Raw genomic sequence first — 13,935 nt, 5'->3', positions numbered from 1 at the left:
AAATTTATTTTTTATTAAAGTACATGCTGAATGTCACAGAAAAGATTATTGCTGAATTTTAGGCATGGCTCTCCTCCTCAGCTATGCAGAGAAAGGGTGAGGGGAAAATAAGAAAAGTCCATCACATACAAAGCAGGGACTACTCAAACTGAACTCATCTGCAATTTCACAACCTGCAATTGAGAGAATCAGCTGCAACTTGTTTCTGATTGCAGAGCAGGTTTTTCCCACAAGGACTGGGGGAAGCCTTCCCTAGTTTTATGAAGGATATAAAACTTCCCTCTATATTTAGTAACAATACTTTAGTTTAGGGTGAGGGGATGGAGAAAAAAAACAACATACAAGAGCTAAAAGGCTTTACTCTTAATGGAAAATTTGGAGCATGGTCTCACAGGACTCCTTGTGCCGGGTTATTACTTTGAGCACAAGAGCAGAGGGTCCCATTCCCTCTCCATCCTGCCCTTTCTGCTACATTTGCTCTCCCTCCTCCTCCAGTTCTGAGGCTCCTCTGACTCAAGGTGAGGGAACTCAACCCACTCCCCAGGCACACATGAGCCAATACGTTTTACCATGCTAAAAGATGAGGGTCAGAGATGACTTGAGGCAAATGGTAGGAGCAGGTAAGGGCTGTTCTTTTTGGCTTCACCACTTAAACCCACTTTAATACACCTGTTCGAGGGGAGACATGCAAACACCTCCTCCTCATGCTCTGCACAACCCACCCTCGGACTGTCCATTAATCTGCTCTGCTCAATAGACATTACTGTACAAAGGAACACAGCCTCAAACCAGTTCTGTTCTGGGGAAAAAAGAAAATCAGAGTTCTTTTCAAGTAGTAAAATGAACATTACAATCTTACACTGCAAGATAAATCCCAAAATTATGACTATCTTGTCATTATGTGCAGATCTGCTGCTAATAAATAATCGAGGTATGGGAGCACAGAACCAGGAAGAAGGTCATAATGAAAAGACTAGCTACTCTTTTGTAGTAAATTCAGATTTAATCCCCATAGCAATTTTTTATATATTCTTTCAGCTCTCTGAGCTGGCAGTTTTATGCTGCTATGAGACAAAACCAACCACCAGCTTTCTTGCTGATTTATCTCTGTGCAGCAACCATGAGAAGACCATTACTTCTTTCTTCCCTCTCACGGGTCTGCAGTATTTCTGCCTCATTCAGTAACACAAACAGGCAGAACACATTAGCCTCATTAGTTTATAAAACAGATATCTATTTCAGTACCAAGAACCACCGTCATTGATGCTATTTCTGGAGCAAAGAGATTTGAAAGTGCAGTCCAGAAAACCAATGCTTTTGGAACCAGTCTTGTGCTTTTCCTAGTTCCTACTTCAGAAGTCAGGCATCTACAAGACAACGTTCTTCACCTCACTATCTCATCCTTCCTTTTTGTCCTGATCCCAGCCAGGGCAGAGTTCATTTCTCCAGCAGTTGTGAGAGGGTGTGGCTATAGGGCCTGGAGGTTGTTCTATACCACCTCATCATTGCCAGGGGCCTGGGAAAGGGTCTGTCTTCCAGGGAGAAGGGGCTCTATCCAGCTGAGAAAATGGCAGAGGGAGCCACCTGGTATTGTCTTTTATAATTTGTTTTCTTTCTGTGTGAATTGTTTTGTATACCTTTTGTTATTAATATTGTTGGTGTTACTGTTCATTTTTGTATCTCAGTGCTGTTTCCAGTAAATCCTTCTTACCCATGATCTTTGCCTTTTGTCCCTCCAGCTGGAGGCAGGGAGAGGAACTCGTATGTGGTTTTAGTGGGAGTGCCAAATTGAAGAATACATTTCCTAAACCATGGCACTTTTACTTTCATATCCAGGTGCTTCCCACTCCAAGACACAGGTGGTCAGTAAATTACACAAGTATTTTTATTACTAACATATCCTACTACACTTACAGACATTTCTTTGCCACTGCTACATCTGTGATGTTCATCTGCTCTGAAGAACTTCCAGGCAGGTAGTTTTTTCTTTTTTAACACAGTAGAGAGCAGAGCAAAAATTCAATTTGACTACCAACTACAAGCACTCAAAAACTCCACTGCAAATCCAGAGTAACAAGGTTAGGCCAGAAATTGCAACTTGTAGAAACAGTATACTTAAAAAGGTATTTCAGATTTGTTATAACTGGGTATTTAGCAGTCATCTTCAAGCTTTTCCCTGCAACACCTGGAAATATAAACTGTTTTGGAGGGTTGGGGGGGGTGTTTGTTTTAAATTAAGGCCAAGTTTGTCAAGAACTAAAGTCAGAAAAATTGAGCCTCACAATCCCCACTACACGTAACTGTTCAAGAACTTTCAGCAATCAAGTAAATCTACAGGGTTAGGATTTCCTGCAAAACAACAATATTGCCACTGTATAAATCTGAGAAGCACATGCATAAATTCCAGTCCTCTGCATCTCCAGAAGATGATATCAGAATTAGAGAAATTACAGAAAAGAATGGCAACAAGGAAGACCACAGATATAAAATGGCTACTATACACAGTATAAAACTAGGTGGATAAAAGCTCTTTAGTTTAGAGGGAGATACTTAGCAGCATTGAGACAGCATGAAGCTGCAAAATCATAAGCAAGGTAAACAACATGAAAAAGGAGCAACCAGTAGGATTTTGTGAATTTTTTTCCCATCCAGCATTATTAGGTACAAACATGGAGCATGTGTCTTGGCAACTCTCCAAACAGCAGGTAACTAGAGACTAGGAAAAACATTCTGAGGAAGTGCCACTACACACTTCACTCCTCCAGTTCTCCCTTCAGCTGTTCTGGCAGACCAAAGACCAGATGAGGCAGCTGTTTGGATATGACCTAATAGGGCTCCTCTTACAGAGAGCCACAAGAGCTTCCCCTTCCTCTTGCATGGTTAAATGCTTTAAACTTACCTGAAAATTCCCAACATCCACTCAGTATCAGGAAAGCTTCAGAGTTCTTTGTGCTTTGATAGTAAAATACTCCCTGTCTCCTGTGAAATGGCAATGACCATTTTTGAATTACTTTCCTGAACCCATTATAAACTCAATTAAGATTCTGAAACTATCATCCAATCCACAGGCAGATCCTTATGCCAGCTGTCACACAGCACAGCTCAGGCTCTGGGACTGACTGGTAAGTGTCAAGTCATAGGTTTCACAGCACCTACAATTCCTCCTCATGAAATGCAAGAGTGGAAATACAGATTAGCTGCATGTACATGCCTGAGCACTTGCAGAAACAGACACACTTCTGTCCAAAAGCATGTTTTTTCAATGGAGAGAAAAGACCAGATACAAGAGCTAAAATCCAAAACAGCCCAGCCGAAAGGGAGTTTACTCCAGGGAAACTGCAACTTACACTCCAGTCCTTTTACACCCAGCATGTATCCTCTGCATTAGAAGGACAGCCACTTTTTATCTTAAAACATCATCTGTCCTTTCCTATGATAGGACACAAAAAGCAAAGTGTTGTTGGAATGCATGCCCTTCTAAATGTGTACATAAACTAAGACACAAAATTTAGGCACCTGCATTAAGTTCTTTTTTAATGGTTAGAGTAAGAAGCCTGTTCCCACCTACATTTTTCCTTAAAAAACCAAAAGTGTTCCAACAGCAAATACCACATGAAACACAGTAGCAATAAATCTCATCAGTTCAGAATCACGAAGTTAAAGGGCAAAAATGGTGAAAGAATGGATTACAGATTTAATTAGCTGAAAGACTTCTGTTGGTATTACTAAGCAGATTTTTCCTTAAAGATTAGACCATTTCTTCACACAGTCTACCTGCCCTTTTAAACCTGATTATACCACATTAAAGACTTTCTCATATCAGAACAAGTTTCAAACATACATGAAAATTGTTGCAGCTTCTGGGCATGTGTAAGAAAGAGGACACATTGGTTCTTAAGCATTTTAAATTGAATTTGGCCCCTTCCCCAGGAAAAATGAAAAAAAGTGTGATTGCTGTTTGTAAACCCTTGTTTATAAATCCCAGCACTGTGCTGTCTCGGAACTTTACAGCTGTGGGAATAAAAGAGCACAGTTGCCTAAAAATTCTGAAACTGCAAACATGAAAGTGAACAGCAGTACAATTCCACATTTTACCTTGCTTCATTATTAAAAACAACTACAGTAATGGGAAAACAACACTTGAAGAAACAAAATGAAAGGCAACAATTCACACTGAAAGTCCTCAGCCAAAGCCCACTATAAAATGTGCACAGTCAATAGGAGCACAAGTTTATTAAACTCACTAACCACAAAGTTTGCATTCAACTTAAGAACTTTGCTCCTTTCATCCCTGCTATGTCCACATTGGTTCTTCCTTTCTGAAGGAGTGTCCGAGGTCTTCATTATATTTTTTTCCCTCCAATAAAGTCTTCCAAGCCATTTTTGTTTATCTTTTCCCTCACTTGCTCCACGTTAATTTTCTCTTCTGCAGTTTTCCAATCAATGCAGTAGCTCTTCCAAAACATTTTTCCTCCACAGTTCACAAATAAATCTTTATCATCTCCCAGTATTTTTCCTCCCCCACGAAAATATTTTTATTTCGTTTTAAGGTGTGTGAAAAGCCACCTACTGACCCTTCATGTCTTTGTCTAGTACTGGAAAAAAGTTGTTTTTAATTCTCTCTTTACCTCAGTTGAATAGTTTGATGCTTCTCTAGGCCATTACCAAGGCAGGTTTTAGAAAGTCATCTTAATAGCTCCCTCTTTATTCATAGTAAGAGCTCTACTATTTCTAGTTCTGAGCAAGATATAAGCCTGCAGATTTCTGGCTAGTCTCCATTATTCATAGGAACATGAGGTTTATGCTTCAAAATACCTTACTAAGGCGTGTAGTCCCAAAAGCCCAAAGTACTGCTGTTGCAGGGAAAGGCAGAGAAGAAACTCTGCATAAACCGGAAGTGTTTGGATACGTATCCCACTCGAATAACAATCCATGAAGTCCAAACTTTAAGTACCTGGGGTTTTTGCAAGAGGAAAAAGACAACCTGCCTTTCCAAATAACCAAATAACCTCAGCATTGCTCTGGAGGCCAACCTCTTGGCTTTTTTTTTTTTAACTGGGCAATTCAGCCACTATCAGCTTCACCACAAAGGCTCTGCTGTTGCAGGTTTCAGGACAAACATCATTTACATCAAACTCCTACTTGTTTGTCCCCACCAACTGCCTTTTTCCTCCCAGTGGGCCAGCCTAAGGTTTGGCTGCCCTTATACTCTCAATACTCCTAAGTATTGGCCACTGATCAGTGTTCACAGAAAGCACACATGGAAAAGGATTAGTAGAGGAAGGGTGTTTCACCTCCTACATTTCTCCCAAAGATTTACACTTGGTGTTTAATATTTCATGCATCAAGTGGATTCCCCCACCTCTCAGTTTATCAAATTCCTTCATACTTCTTACCTCTGCAGCACAGTAGCAAGTGCCACAATTCTTCTGCAGCACGGCAAATTTCATTCTGTGTCCTTGGTTCTTATGTTACAAGAAACAAATAACAATTGCTCTTCATTCATCCTCTTTGTACCATTTATAATTCCTATAAATCTAGCAACAGCTTTTTCTCATCAGTCTTCTTACTCAACCTGAAATCCTAGCATACTTCACCTGCCTCATATGGGCCTCTGTACCATATCTTCAACCATCCCTGCCGCTTCTCCAGTGTCCTATGGGACAGAATTAAGGAGAAACAGACATGACAGCTCTTCAATTACTTAGATGACACTGTAATGTCTTCTCAAATAATTTCTAATCTTCCTTAAAAGTATTCCTTAATGCTTTTAACCACATGATGAACCTGGAAAGATCTGTGCTGTTAAAGAGCTTATGGCTAACCTAATTTAAGTGTTAATTCAGCACTTAAACCACTACTGCAGAAACATTAAGTTTTCCGTGACATAACTTGATCTCTACCACTTAAGAACATAGGATGGATAAATACAGATAAACAGCATTATCAAGAGAATAACCTGTTTTGATTGCTTCAAGCAGCTTGGCATTCTTCTCTCCTTCAAGCAGTCTGTGGTAATACCCAGGGTTTTGTTCCATGTTGGTTTGGGCCCCACTCACAACCATCCAGACCAACGCCCGGTGTTCATTGGGGATGCCTTTCCTGATATATCTCTTCACTGCAAGACAAGAAGTTTGGTTTTATTTGTTCATTTTAAAATAAATTTTTTAAAAATCCATCTGTATTATTCTTTTTTAAATGACCAGCCTGAAGTTAAGAAGTCATAGGAAAACTCTTGACTGGAGACAATTATATTTCTCTCCTACACTACCATTTTAGGATAAGCATTTACTTCTTACCTACATAGTGTATTTTAGATTCACTCCTAAGTTCCTGTCATTTAGACTCAGGCTTTCCTCCCTCCTCTCTTCCCTTGTTAGAATTTTGAATTCTTTCCTCTTCTTCTACTTTTCCAAATGGAGATACAAGCAGCGAAGTTTCCTCTTGATCTTTGTCCGTTTTCATTCAGACAAGCACTAACTTGACTTTTCCTACATCACCAGTGGCCTCTGACATGACAGCTCTGCCCATTCAGCTCTAACATCGATGGCCATGTTACTATAACCCTGGAGCTTCAGCTTAGCCCCTGACCACTGACATACAGCAGAAATTGAGGAATAGGAAATATGTTCCTCCTGTCTAAATGAGCCCCGGAAGAACTGGAGATGTGAGTGAGCAGCAGCTGACTTTTTCCTAGAATAGCTGTGGAAGCCTTTTCAAATCTAAAGTAGCTCTTATCTCCTGCATCATTTTCATCATAAGGGTGTGCTTCAGGGCTTTTTTTAAGCAGATGATTCAGTGTAAATAACTATGATGCAAGATTACAGGAAGAAGCATCAAGCAACAAAAGCAGCTTCTTCTGGGAATGGCATGAAAAATATTAATAAGGAGTCAATGCTGCTTATGGGTACATAATCCTAAATCAGCATTACCTTTTCTGACCCGAAAAGACAGCTGAATGTTTGAGATTCTTCTTTTTTCAGGGAGAAGAATATGACAAATGAAACAGACATTTTGTACTAAATGAATCACGTTGTATCAATAAAAGCATCAACTCCTTCTCTCTAAATTTTATGGGACTCAAATCCGAGTGGGAATTCTTATTCCACCCACACACTACCACACACAGTATCACTACCTAGCCAGGTTTTATTGAATCACACAGTTCTGTAATAAATGCTGCCTAAATTAAAGGTCTTAAAAACAGCAGAGTGAAGCAAGGTTGTACAACTCAGCAAGACACCCTCTAAATACATTCCACCTAATTACAGCTGTCTATCCTTTAGGACCCAAAGCTGCTTCCCCTGTGTCACCCAACATAAACACACCCATATTATGAGCATTTCACCCACCTAAAATCTGGTGTTGTCTCTCAAAGAAATATATTTGTAATAAATGCCTGGTCTTCAGGGTACAATTTTTGTTTAGCTTTTCAATGAGGATTTATATTATGGGTTACAGAGTCTACAGTTCTAGCTGTAAAGTTACCTTAACTACAACCTTCTTTTAGACTGGAAATAATTCACTTGTTTCCATGGTGGTTTAATAATCCCTACTTCTTCTTTTTTACAAGATTTTGAACTCTAATGCTCAAGAAATCCTATAAATTACAGTAAGTACAGGAATGACTAGAAAGGACCAGTCTTTACTATTTAGGTTAACAAGAGACATTCAGAGGAGCCTAGAAACAAACTTGCTGCCTAAAATATTATATTATCTCATTTTAATACATAATGCTATTTTTTTCTGGAATAATTGTAAATTCTGGAAGCATGGCCAACAATATACATTAAATTCAAGAGAAGCATGGACAAGCCTTTGACAGTGGCACAAGGGGAAAACAGCCTGCAGCACAGCACAAACTCATTATTCCAGTATCACTGGTCTCATGGCAATAGCCAGGGGCTTGTATGACCCCAAGTGACTACTGACCCAGCTCCCTCACTCCCTGAGGAATGCAAGAGCCTTTTACATCGTGCTTTTTTTCCTCACACCATTATAATACTCGCTTGGATCTGCAAAACGGCATTCAGAAGCAGCAAAATAGTTTTGAAAAGGACAGCTGCACTTTAATAGATACCATTTATATATGTAGGTAAGACACAGATATATTCTATACAGAAAATTGTGTTTATGCAAATATATATATAGGCTCTCTTCTACATTATCCTTGGGAACTAAGAAGCCCACAACAGTTCACACTGCAGAATATCCTCCCACTGTAACCTCTGAGAAGCTTTCCCAGATGAAGCCAGGTCATGCATGGGTCTCCACCCACACATTCAATGCCAGCTGCAAACCAAGGGCTTGACCTCAAAAGCAGCACTCTTCAAGACTCCCCAAGCACTGCACACAGAATCACTACCAGGACAGCCACAGTATGTGGTCTAAATTCTAGAACATACATAGGTAAGAAATATCTTTAGGTAAAATTTTTGCCTCTGTTCATTACCAAAATATTAAGAATCAATTTTTAGGAAACCTTCCCCCCCCTGCTTAATAATTCAATTGCCTCTGACAGTGCCAATTTTACAAGTTTAGGGTCACACTTTATGAATGTGGTTTCCTTTTTACAAGAAGAAACAGGTCCCTGAGAGGCCAGCTGTCTAAAAGAGATGATAAATACCCAAAGTAACTTCAAGAGAAAAATATGCAGAAAATAACATTTTTCTAATACTGTACACTACTTAAAGTAACAAGATGTAAAAATAAGTCATTTCAACCAGCCTGTCCTTGTTTGATGGTATAATATGAGAATTTTGGAGACATTGGCTTCAAGAATAAGTGTTGTATTGCCTTTTTCCCCCACTAGCATTGTTCCACTCTATAGCATAGACTCAGTTTATGAAGCAAAAAAACTCCAAATATTTAAACACAAAATTATCTCATGTTAAAAATATTAGATGAGTTTGATTTTGAGAAGCATCTGCACTTCCACTAACAATTATTGTTGAATGTTGAGGAAATAAACTTGGGCCTTAGAAGAAAAATTCTACAACAGAGCTGGAAATGGCATACAAGGAACTGAAAACTTTATTTCATGAATACATAGCAGAAGAAACAGAGTACATAAGTGCTGTAATGTTAAAGTTCCAGTCAGACTGACTTTCCTTTCACCAAGCCCCAGGATGGAACAGAAGTGCTCATGTTATAACCACTGTTTCATACATTTATTTTGCCTTTTCATTGTATTTTATCAAATATCAGAAAGTGTCTTCTGCTCTGGTCACTTTTGACTAGTGTTCCAATAACCAAATTTTTTGTGTAGCACTATTTTGGACAGAATCAGGATAGTTTGAGCAATTATGTCAGGCAGTTTGTTGCCCACCTGTAAACAAAACAGAGCAGAAATCTGTATTTTGGTCTCAAAGGTAAAGCTGAATGAAACAAAAAAAAAAAATTGGGAGGAGCTCAGTAGTGGCAGAAAGACAGAAAGAAGGCAAGTGACAATTATTATAAATTCTCATGAGCATTGGAAACAAGGTGAAGATAAGGGTGGGGGGAAAAAACAAAATTCCAGAAAAATTACAAAAAGGAAGAGACTGGAGAATGAGTGAAAGGAACTGTCAGCCAAATTCCCATGACCCACCCTACCAGCAGGCTGCAATACAGAACAACAGAATGCACTGCTTAATTACCATTGTTAAATCATAGTTGAATTATTTTTCTTTATAGTGGCACAGAATTATACACAGACAAACCACCCTGGATATGAAGCAAATGCAGTAGCATGTCAACATGCCACATTTCCAAACTGGAAAATTAACACAAGTCATCACTTCTCCCTGTTTGCCTGGGCAGAAATTATGAGCTTCTCTGTGCGTAGACAAATGGGTGTGGAACTACTGAGATACCACACATACACTGTCTCTCTCATACCTGCTCACAGCAGGACACACAATATTGATTCACAGCTACTGTGTTTGGGGAGGGAAGTGGCAAATCAAATATTCTTCTCAGAAGAAGAGCCAGCAGCTCTGAGCAAAGCTTCATAGCAATGAAGTCAGGTCCTGGAGGAGGGAAATTCAGTGAATAACCAGCAGAACTGCTGCTATTTGCCCTTAAGGAAATCACTGCATAATCATCCTGCAGGATAAAGGACACACCTGCTTACACAATTCCATGTGCATGTCACAGACTTCAGTCTTAATACTGAAATGAGAAGGAAAATATTTAAAAATGAGTTCATTGGACAGGTCAACCTTTCACTCTCTTCCTCTAAGGTATCAGATGAGACTAATGCATTTTTGTAACAAGTCTGAATCTACACTCAGACTACATTTCCTCAGTATTACTTATTCCTGTCACTCTCCCTGGAATTACATGTATATGTGAGACTCCACAGCCTAGAAAGCAGGGTATCTTTAGCAAAGGTCAGTAATGTCAAAGCTTATGCACCAGACTGCAAGGACTCGTGACAGTCCAGAGCCATGCCTGTGTCCCCTCAGTGGATTTACAGAATCCCAGCTTTCACAAAGAGCAGCCTCTTGGAAACAATCAAAGCCACGTTAAAGGCTGTGCCATTATGTGCCCAGTGGGGCAGCATGACCATTGGTTCTGAAGCCTGGTGGACAAGTTAAGAGATTTGGTCAAAGTTTTGGCTCCAAAATAAGAACAAAGGTATTCACACTCCTAATATCACAGCAACATTCTGTTTCTAAAATGCTAGAACTGGGAACACAAAGAAAGAGAAATGAAATGAACTCGCAGAAACTGCTAAAAGCTGCCACTGTTACCACTCACACATTAAGAGAAGGGTATGAATCAAAACTAAGATTATTTTTCTTGAACTAGAAGACTAAGTTCTGCAAAACCTCAAAATCCTCACTAATTCAAAATGGCACAAAGTTCTTACTACATTCAAACTTGACACCCCAAACAAAAGCATCTTTACATTTGTAAGAAAAAATAATGTAATGGAAGTAGATACTTTCTGGTTAGCAGCATAGGATCTAGCAGTTATAGCTCAAACTTACATTTTCTGGAATTTCTCACCCTTAGAACAGACATCTGTACACAAAATACACTGTTATATTTAAAATGTCTCACTAGCTATCATCCCATTTCTGGTGCCAAGGAGAAAAAACAACCCCAAAACAACAAAACCATCAGAATCACCAGCCAAAGGCTGCACCTTGGAGCACAGCTCTAAATACTTTACCTACATTACAATGTCTGATTAATTTTTGCTTCGTTTTACTCAATTTTTCTTTGACATGCTTCAGAGAACTCTGCCCAACTTCAGAAGACACCCAAAGAGAAAGCAACTTGATTAGCACAATTTAGAGCGAACAGGAAAATTTACATGCTTACATAAAAACATAACCCAGAGAGAGTGGGAGGAAAACTCCACCCTTTAGTTTCACAGGATTCCCTAACACCTTCTGACTCTCTCTCCATTTATTTCCACCTGTATCTCTTGCAAGATTAAACATTACTAGAGGTTTTCATGCTCTTTGAAGAAGACATTAACACTTCCATCAACATTTTATCCAATGTTGCATTAGGCCCTGCATTAATCTTACTTTCTTCACTTCGTAAGGCATTTGTCACCAGTTCTTAGCACACACCTTTTTAGCTGCATGGTACACGTCATTTTACAAAAGGAGGATAAGGAGAGCTAGAAAGTCTCAGCAGCTTAAAGAACTTTCAAAGAGGAAGCAACTGACATCCTGATCCCTGGAGTTCAAGAGAGCATCTTCTACATAATCTCATGTCTTTTTAAAGAGAGCACAGAGTACAACATGGCCAACAGCTGCAAAATAGCATCCTGGAGCGCCAGGAGCCACAATAGTTGGTTACAAATGTAACCAGATATTTGTTTGCTGAAGAGGGATTACTTCATTGGAAGGATTCAATTAAATCCCTCTGACAACAGCATACTTGCTTATGCATTATTACTGTTTATACTACTGGTTTTCGTCTGGAGACAGAAATAGTATTCAACATTCAAAAACACAAATCTATTGAATCCTAACATAACACACTTTTACCTATAAAGAGACATGAAGCTCACCTTTTAAACTCTTCTGTATACTGTTTTTCCCCTTTAGGAGCTTGGACCATTTTATTGCTCTTCTAGTGAGTACCACTAGGTATCTGGAAAAGAACGCTTCATAGGACGCATAATCAAAATCTTCTGGCCTTTCAAACCCATATGGATCAACCCTACAAAATAAAAGGAATTCCTATAATAATGTTTCAACATACCTACACCTGAAGGGAAAAAAAAAAAAAAAAAAAGCAAGTATGCTTTAAATAACTTCCAGCTGCTATTTCTAAAAGCAGCTCAAGACTCCCTCCTCCCAGCAAAAGCCTACTTTACACAAACTGTTACACTCCATTTGGCATATCAAAGCTGTTTAAATAAATTAATTTAAACATGCACTGTTCAGTCAGTTTCACAGATTTCACAGTTTTTTTAAGTAAGGAGTTTTTGGAGCAAAGGACCCATTGTGTGCAAAACTGACACAAAATTACAAAACATAAAAAGTGTTTATGTCCTCCACATGAAAAGTGGAGGTATTTTTCTCCACAACACAAGCAAACAGTTGAAAAGTATGAGATACAGCATAACAGCTCCAATATGGCCTGAATTCTCTTTCCAGACAGCTCTGTGCAGAAAAAAATGACAACAAAAAGTTACAAAGCTTATTTTTAAAATGGGCAATTTCTGAAATTATCTTAATGAAAATATGCAACATGTGCATGTGGAAAAAGACAAATCCTTGTGTCAATCTACCTTCTTCATAAGTAGTGCCAAAATGCTTATTTTATTATCTTTTACAATTGTTCAAAATTACAGCACATTATCTCAGGCAGCACAATAATGACAGAGTATCAGAACTGCATGGCTGATTCTCGTGTTTTAACTCACCTTGCTAAATGAGATTTATGGCAACTTTCCAGGGTGCACCCTACCTGCAAATTATCACCTGAGTACAGGACATTAATGGGGCTTCGCAGAAGTTAAACAGGCAGAGGGATCTGTCCAGTCAGACAAGGTTTCAAGACAGACTTGAGGATTTAACTTCCCAAAGCACTGCCTGTTTCATTCATGGCGAAGGAATTTGGCCATGGAGCAGCACTGACACAGCCTTGGGAAAACTGGCTCACGGGAGCGTCACAGGTAGTAAAGCATGAATCAGACGAGGAACAATTAAATATTCAGACCTCAAATTGTTATCGCACTGTTGGCTGTTTGGAATAGTCACCTTAGCATTCATGTACTTCCCAAATCTGACACAAAATCCACAGGTGTAAAAAGCAACGACACCCCTGACGCAGGACATAAACACACACACACACAACAAACCCCCTCACACGTCCATCAACACACATCTCTTATTCACGACTGCGACTGCCCAGGCAGCAAATACAGATTAATTTCACGCTCCACTCCATTCCGAAGGTAGAGAGGGAGAAAAACAAGGAGCGAGGGCGCGGGGTTTCGGGCAGGGCAGGTGGCGGTGGGCGCTCGCTGCCCTCAGCCGCGCCGCGCTCCGTGAGGGCTCCCCGGCCGCAGCCCGGCTCCGGGCGCACAGCTCGCCCTCCCCGCCGGCCCGAGCTCAGCGCTGTGGGCAGCCCTACCTGTACGCCCAGTCGCGCCCGTCCTCTCGCCCCGCCATCGGGCGGGCGCTCGCCAGGCCGAGCAGCGCCGCGGCCGCGGCCCCGCGCCGAGCTGCGGCTCCCCAGTTCAACTCTCCGCCGCCTGCGAGGGGCGGGGGCGGCAGCGGGCCCGCCCCGTGCCCGGGCCGGCCGCGGGCAGGGCCGGGCCGGGCAGAGCAGCTCCAGAGCCGCGGGGCTGCTGCTGAGCCCGGCTTATATTGGTGTGTCACATTTCGTTCACAACTTCGGAAAAAAAAAAAAAAAAAATTCGAATGTTTTAGCACGAGGCAAATCTCACGAGTACGGGGGTGGAGTGGTTTCAGGTAC

General features: G+C 40.4%; 1 protein-coding gene across 2 annotated transcripts in view; it reads right to left on the bottom strand.

The window, feature by feature from the left end:
• Positions 1-13,725, bottom strand: part of GRTP1 (growth hormone regulated TBC protein 1) — a 34,098-nt gene extending 20,373 nt beyond the window's left edge. The window contains exons 1-3 of one of the 2 annotated variants that reach the window (XM_056502231.1): positions 13,591-13,725; positions 12,017-12,168; positions 5,960-6,118 (exon numbers count right to left, since the gene is read on the bottom strand). In XM_056502231.1, coding sequence (XP_056358206.1) covers positions 5,960-6,118; positions 12,017-12,168; positions 13,591-13,628 — 349 coding nt within the window. In that variant the 5' untranslated portion in view covers positions 13,629-13,725. The remainder of the gene's footprint in view (positions 1-5,959; positions 6,119-12,016; positions 12,169-13,590) is intronic. The other variant, XM_056502239.1, reaches the window with a different exon arrangement.
• Between the last annotated feature and the right edge of the window lie 210 nt (positions 13,726-13,935).

The sequence above is a fragment of the Oenanthe melanoleuca genome, chromosome 1 (assembly GCF_029582105.1).
Source record: "Oenanthe melanoleuca isolate GR-GAL-2019-014 chromosome 1, OMel1.0, whole genome shotgun sequence".
Lineage (NCBI taxonomy): Eukaryota > Metazoa > Chordata > Aves > Passeriformes > Muscicapidae > Oenanthe > Oenanthe melanoleuca.
The sequence above is the reverse complement of the archived record's forward strand: the minus strand, read 5'-3'. Positions and strand labels throughout refer to the sequence as shown.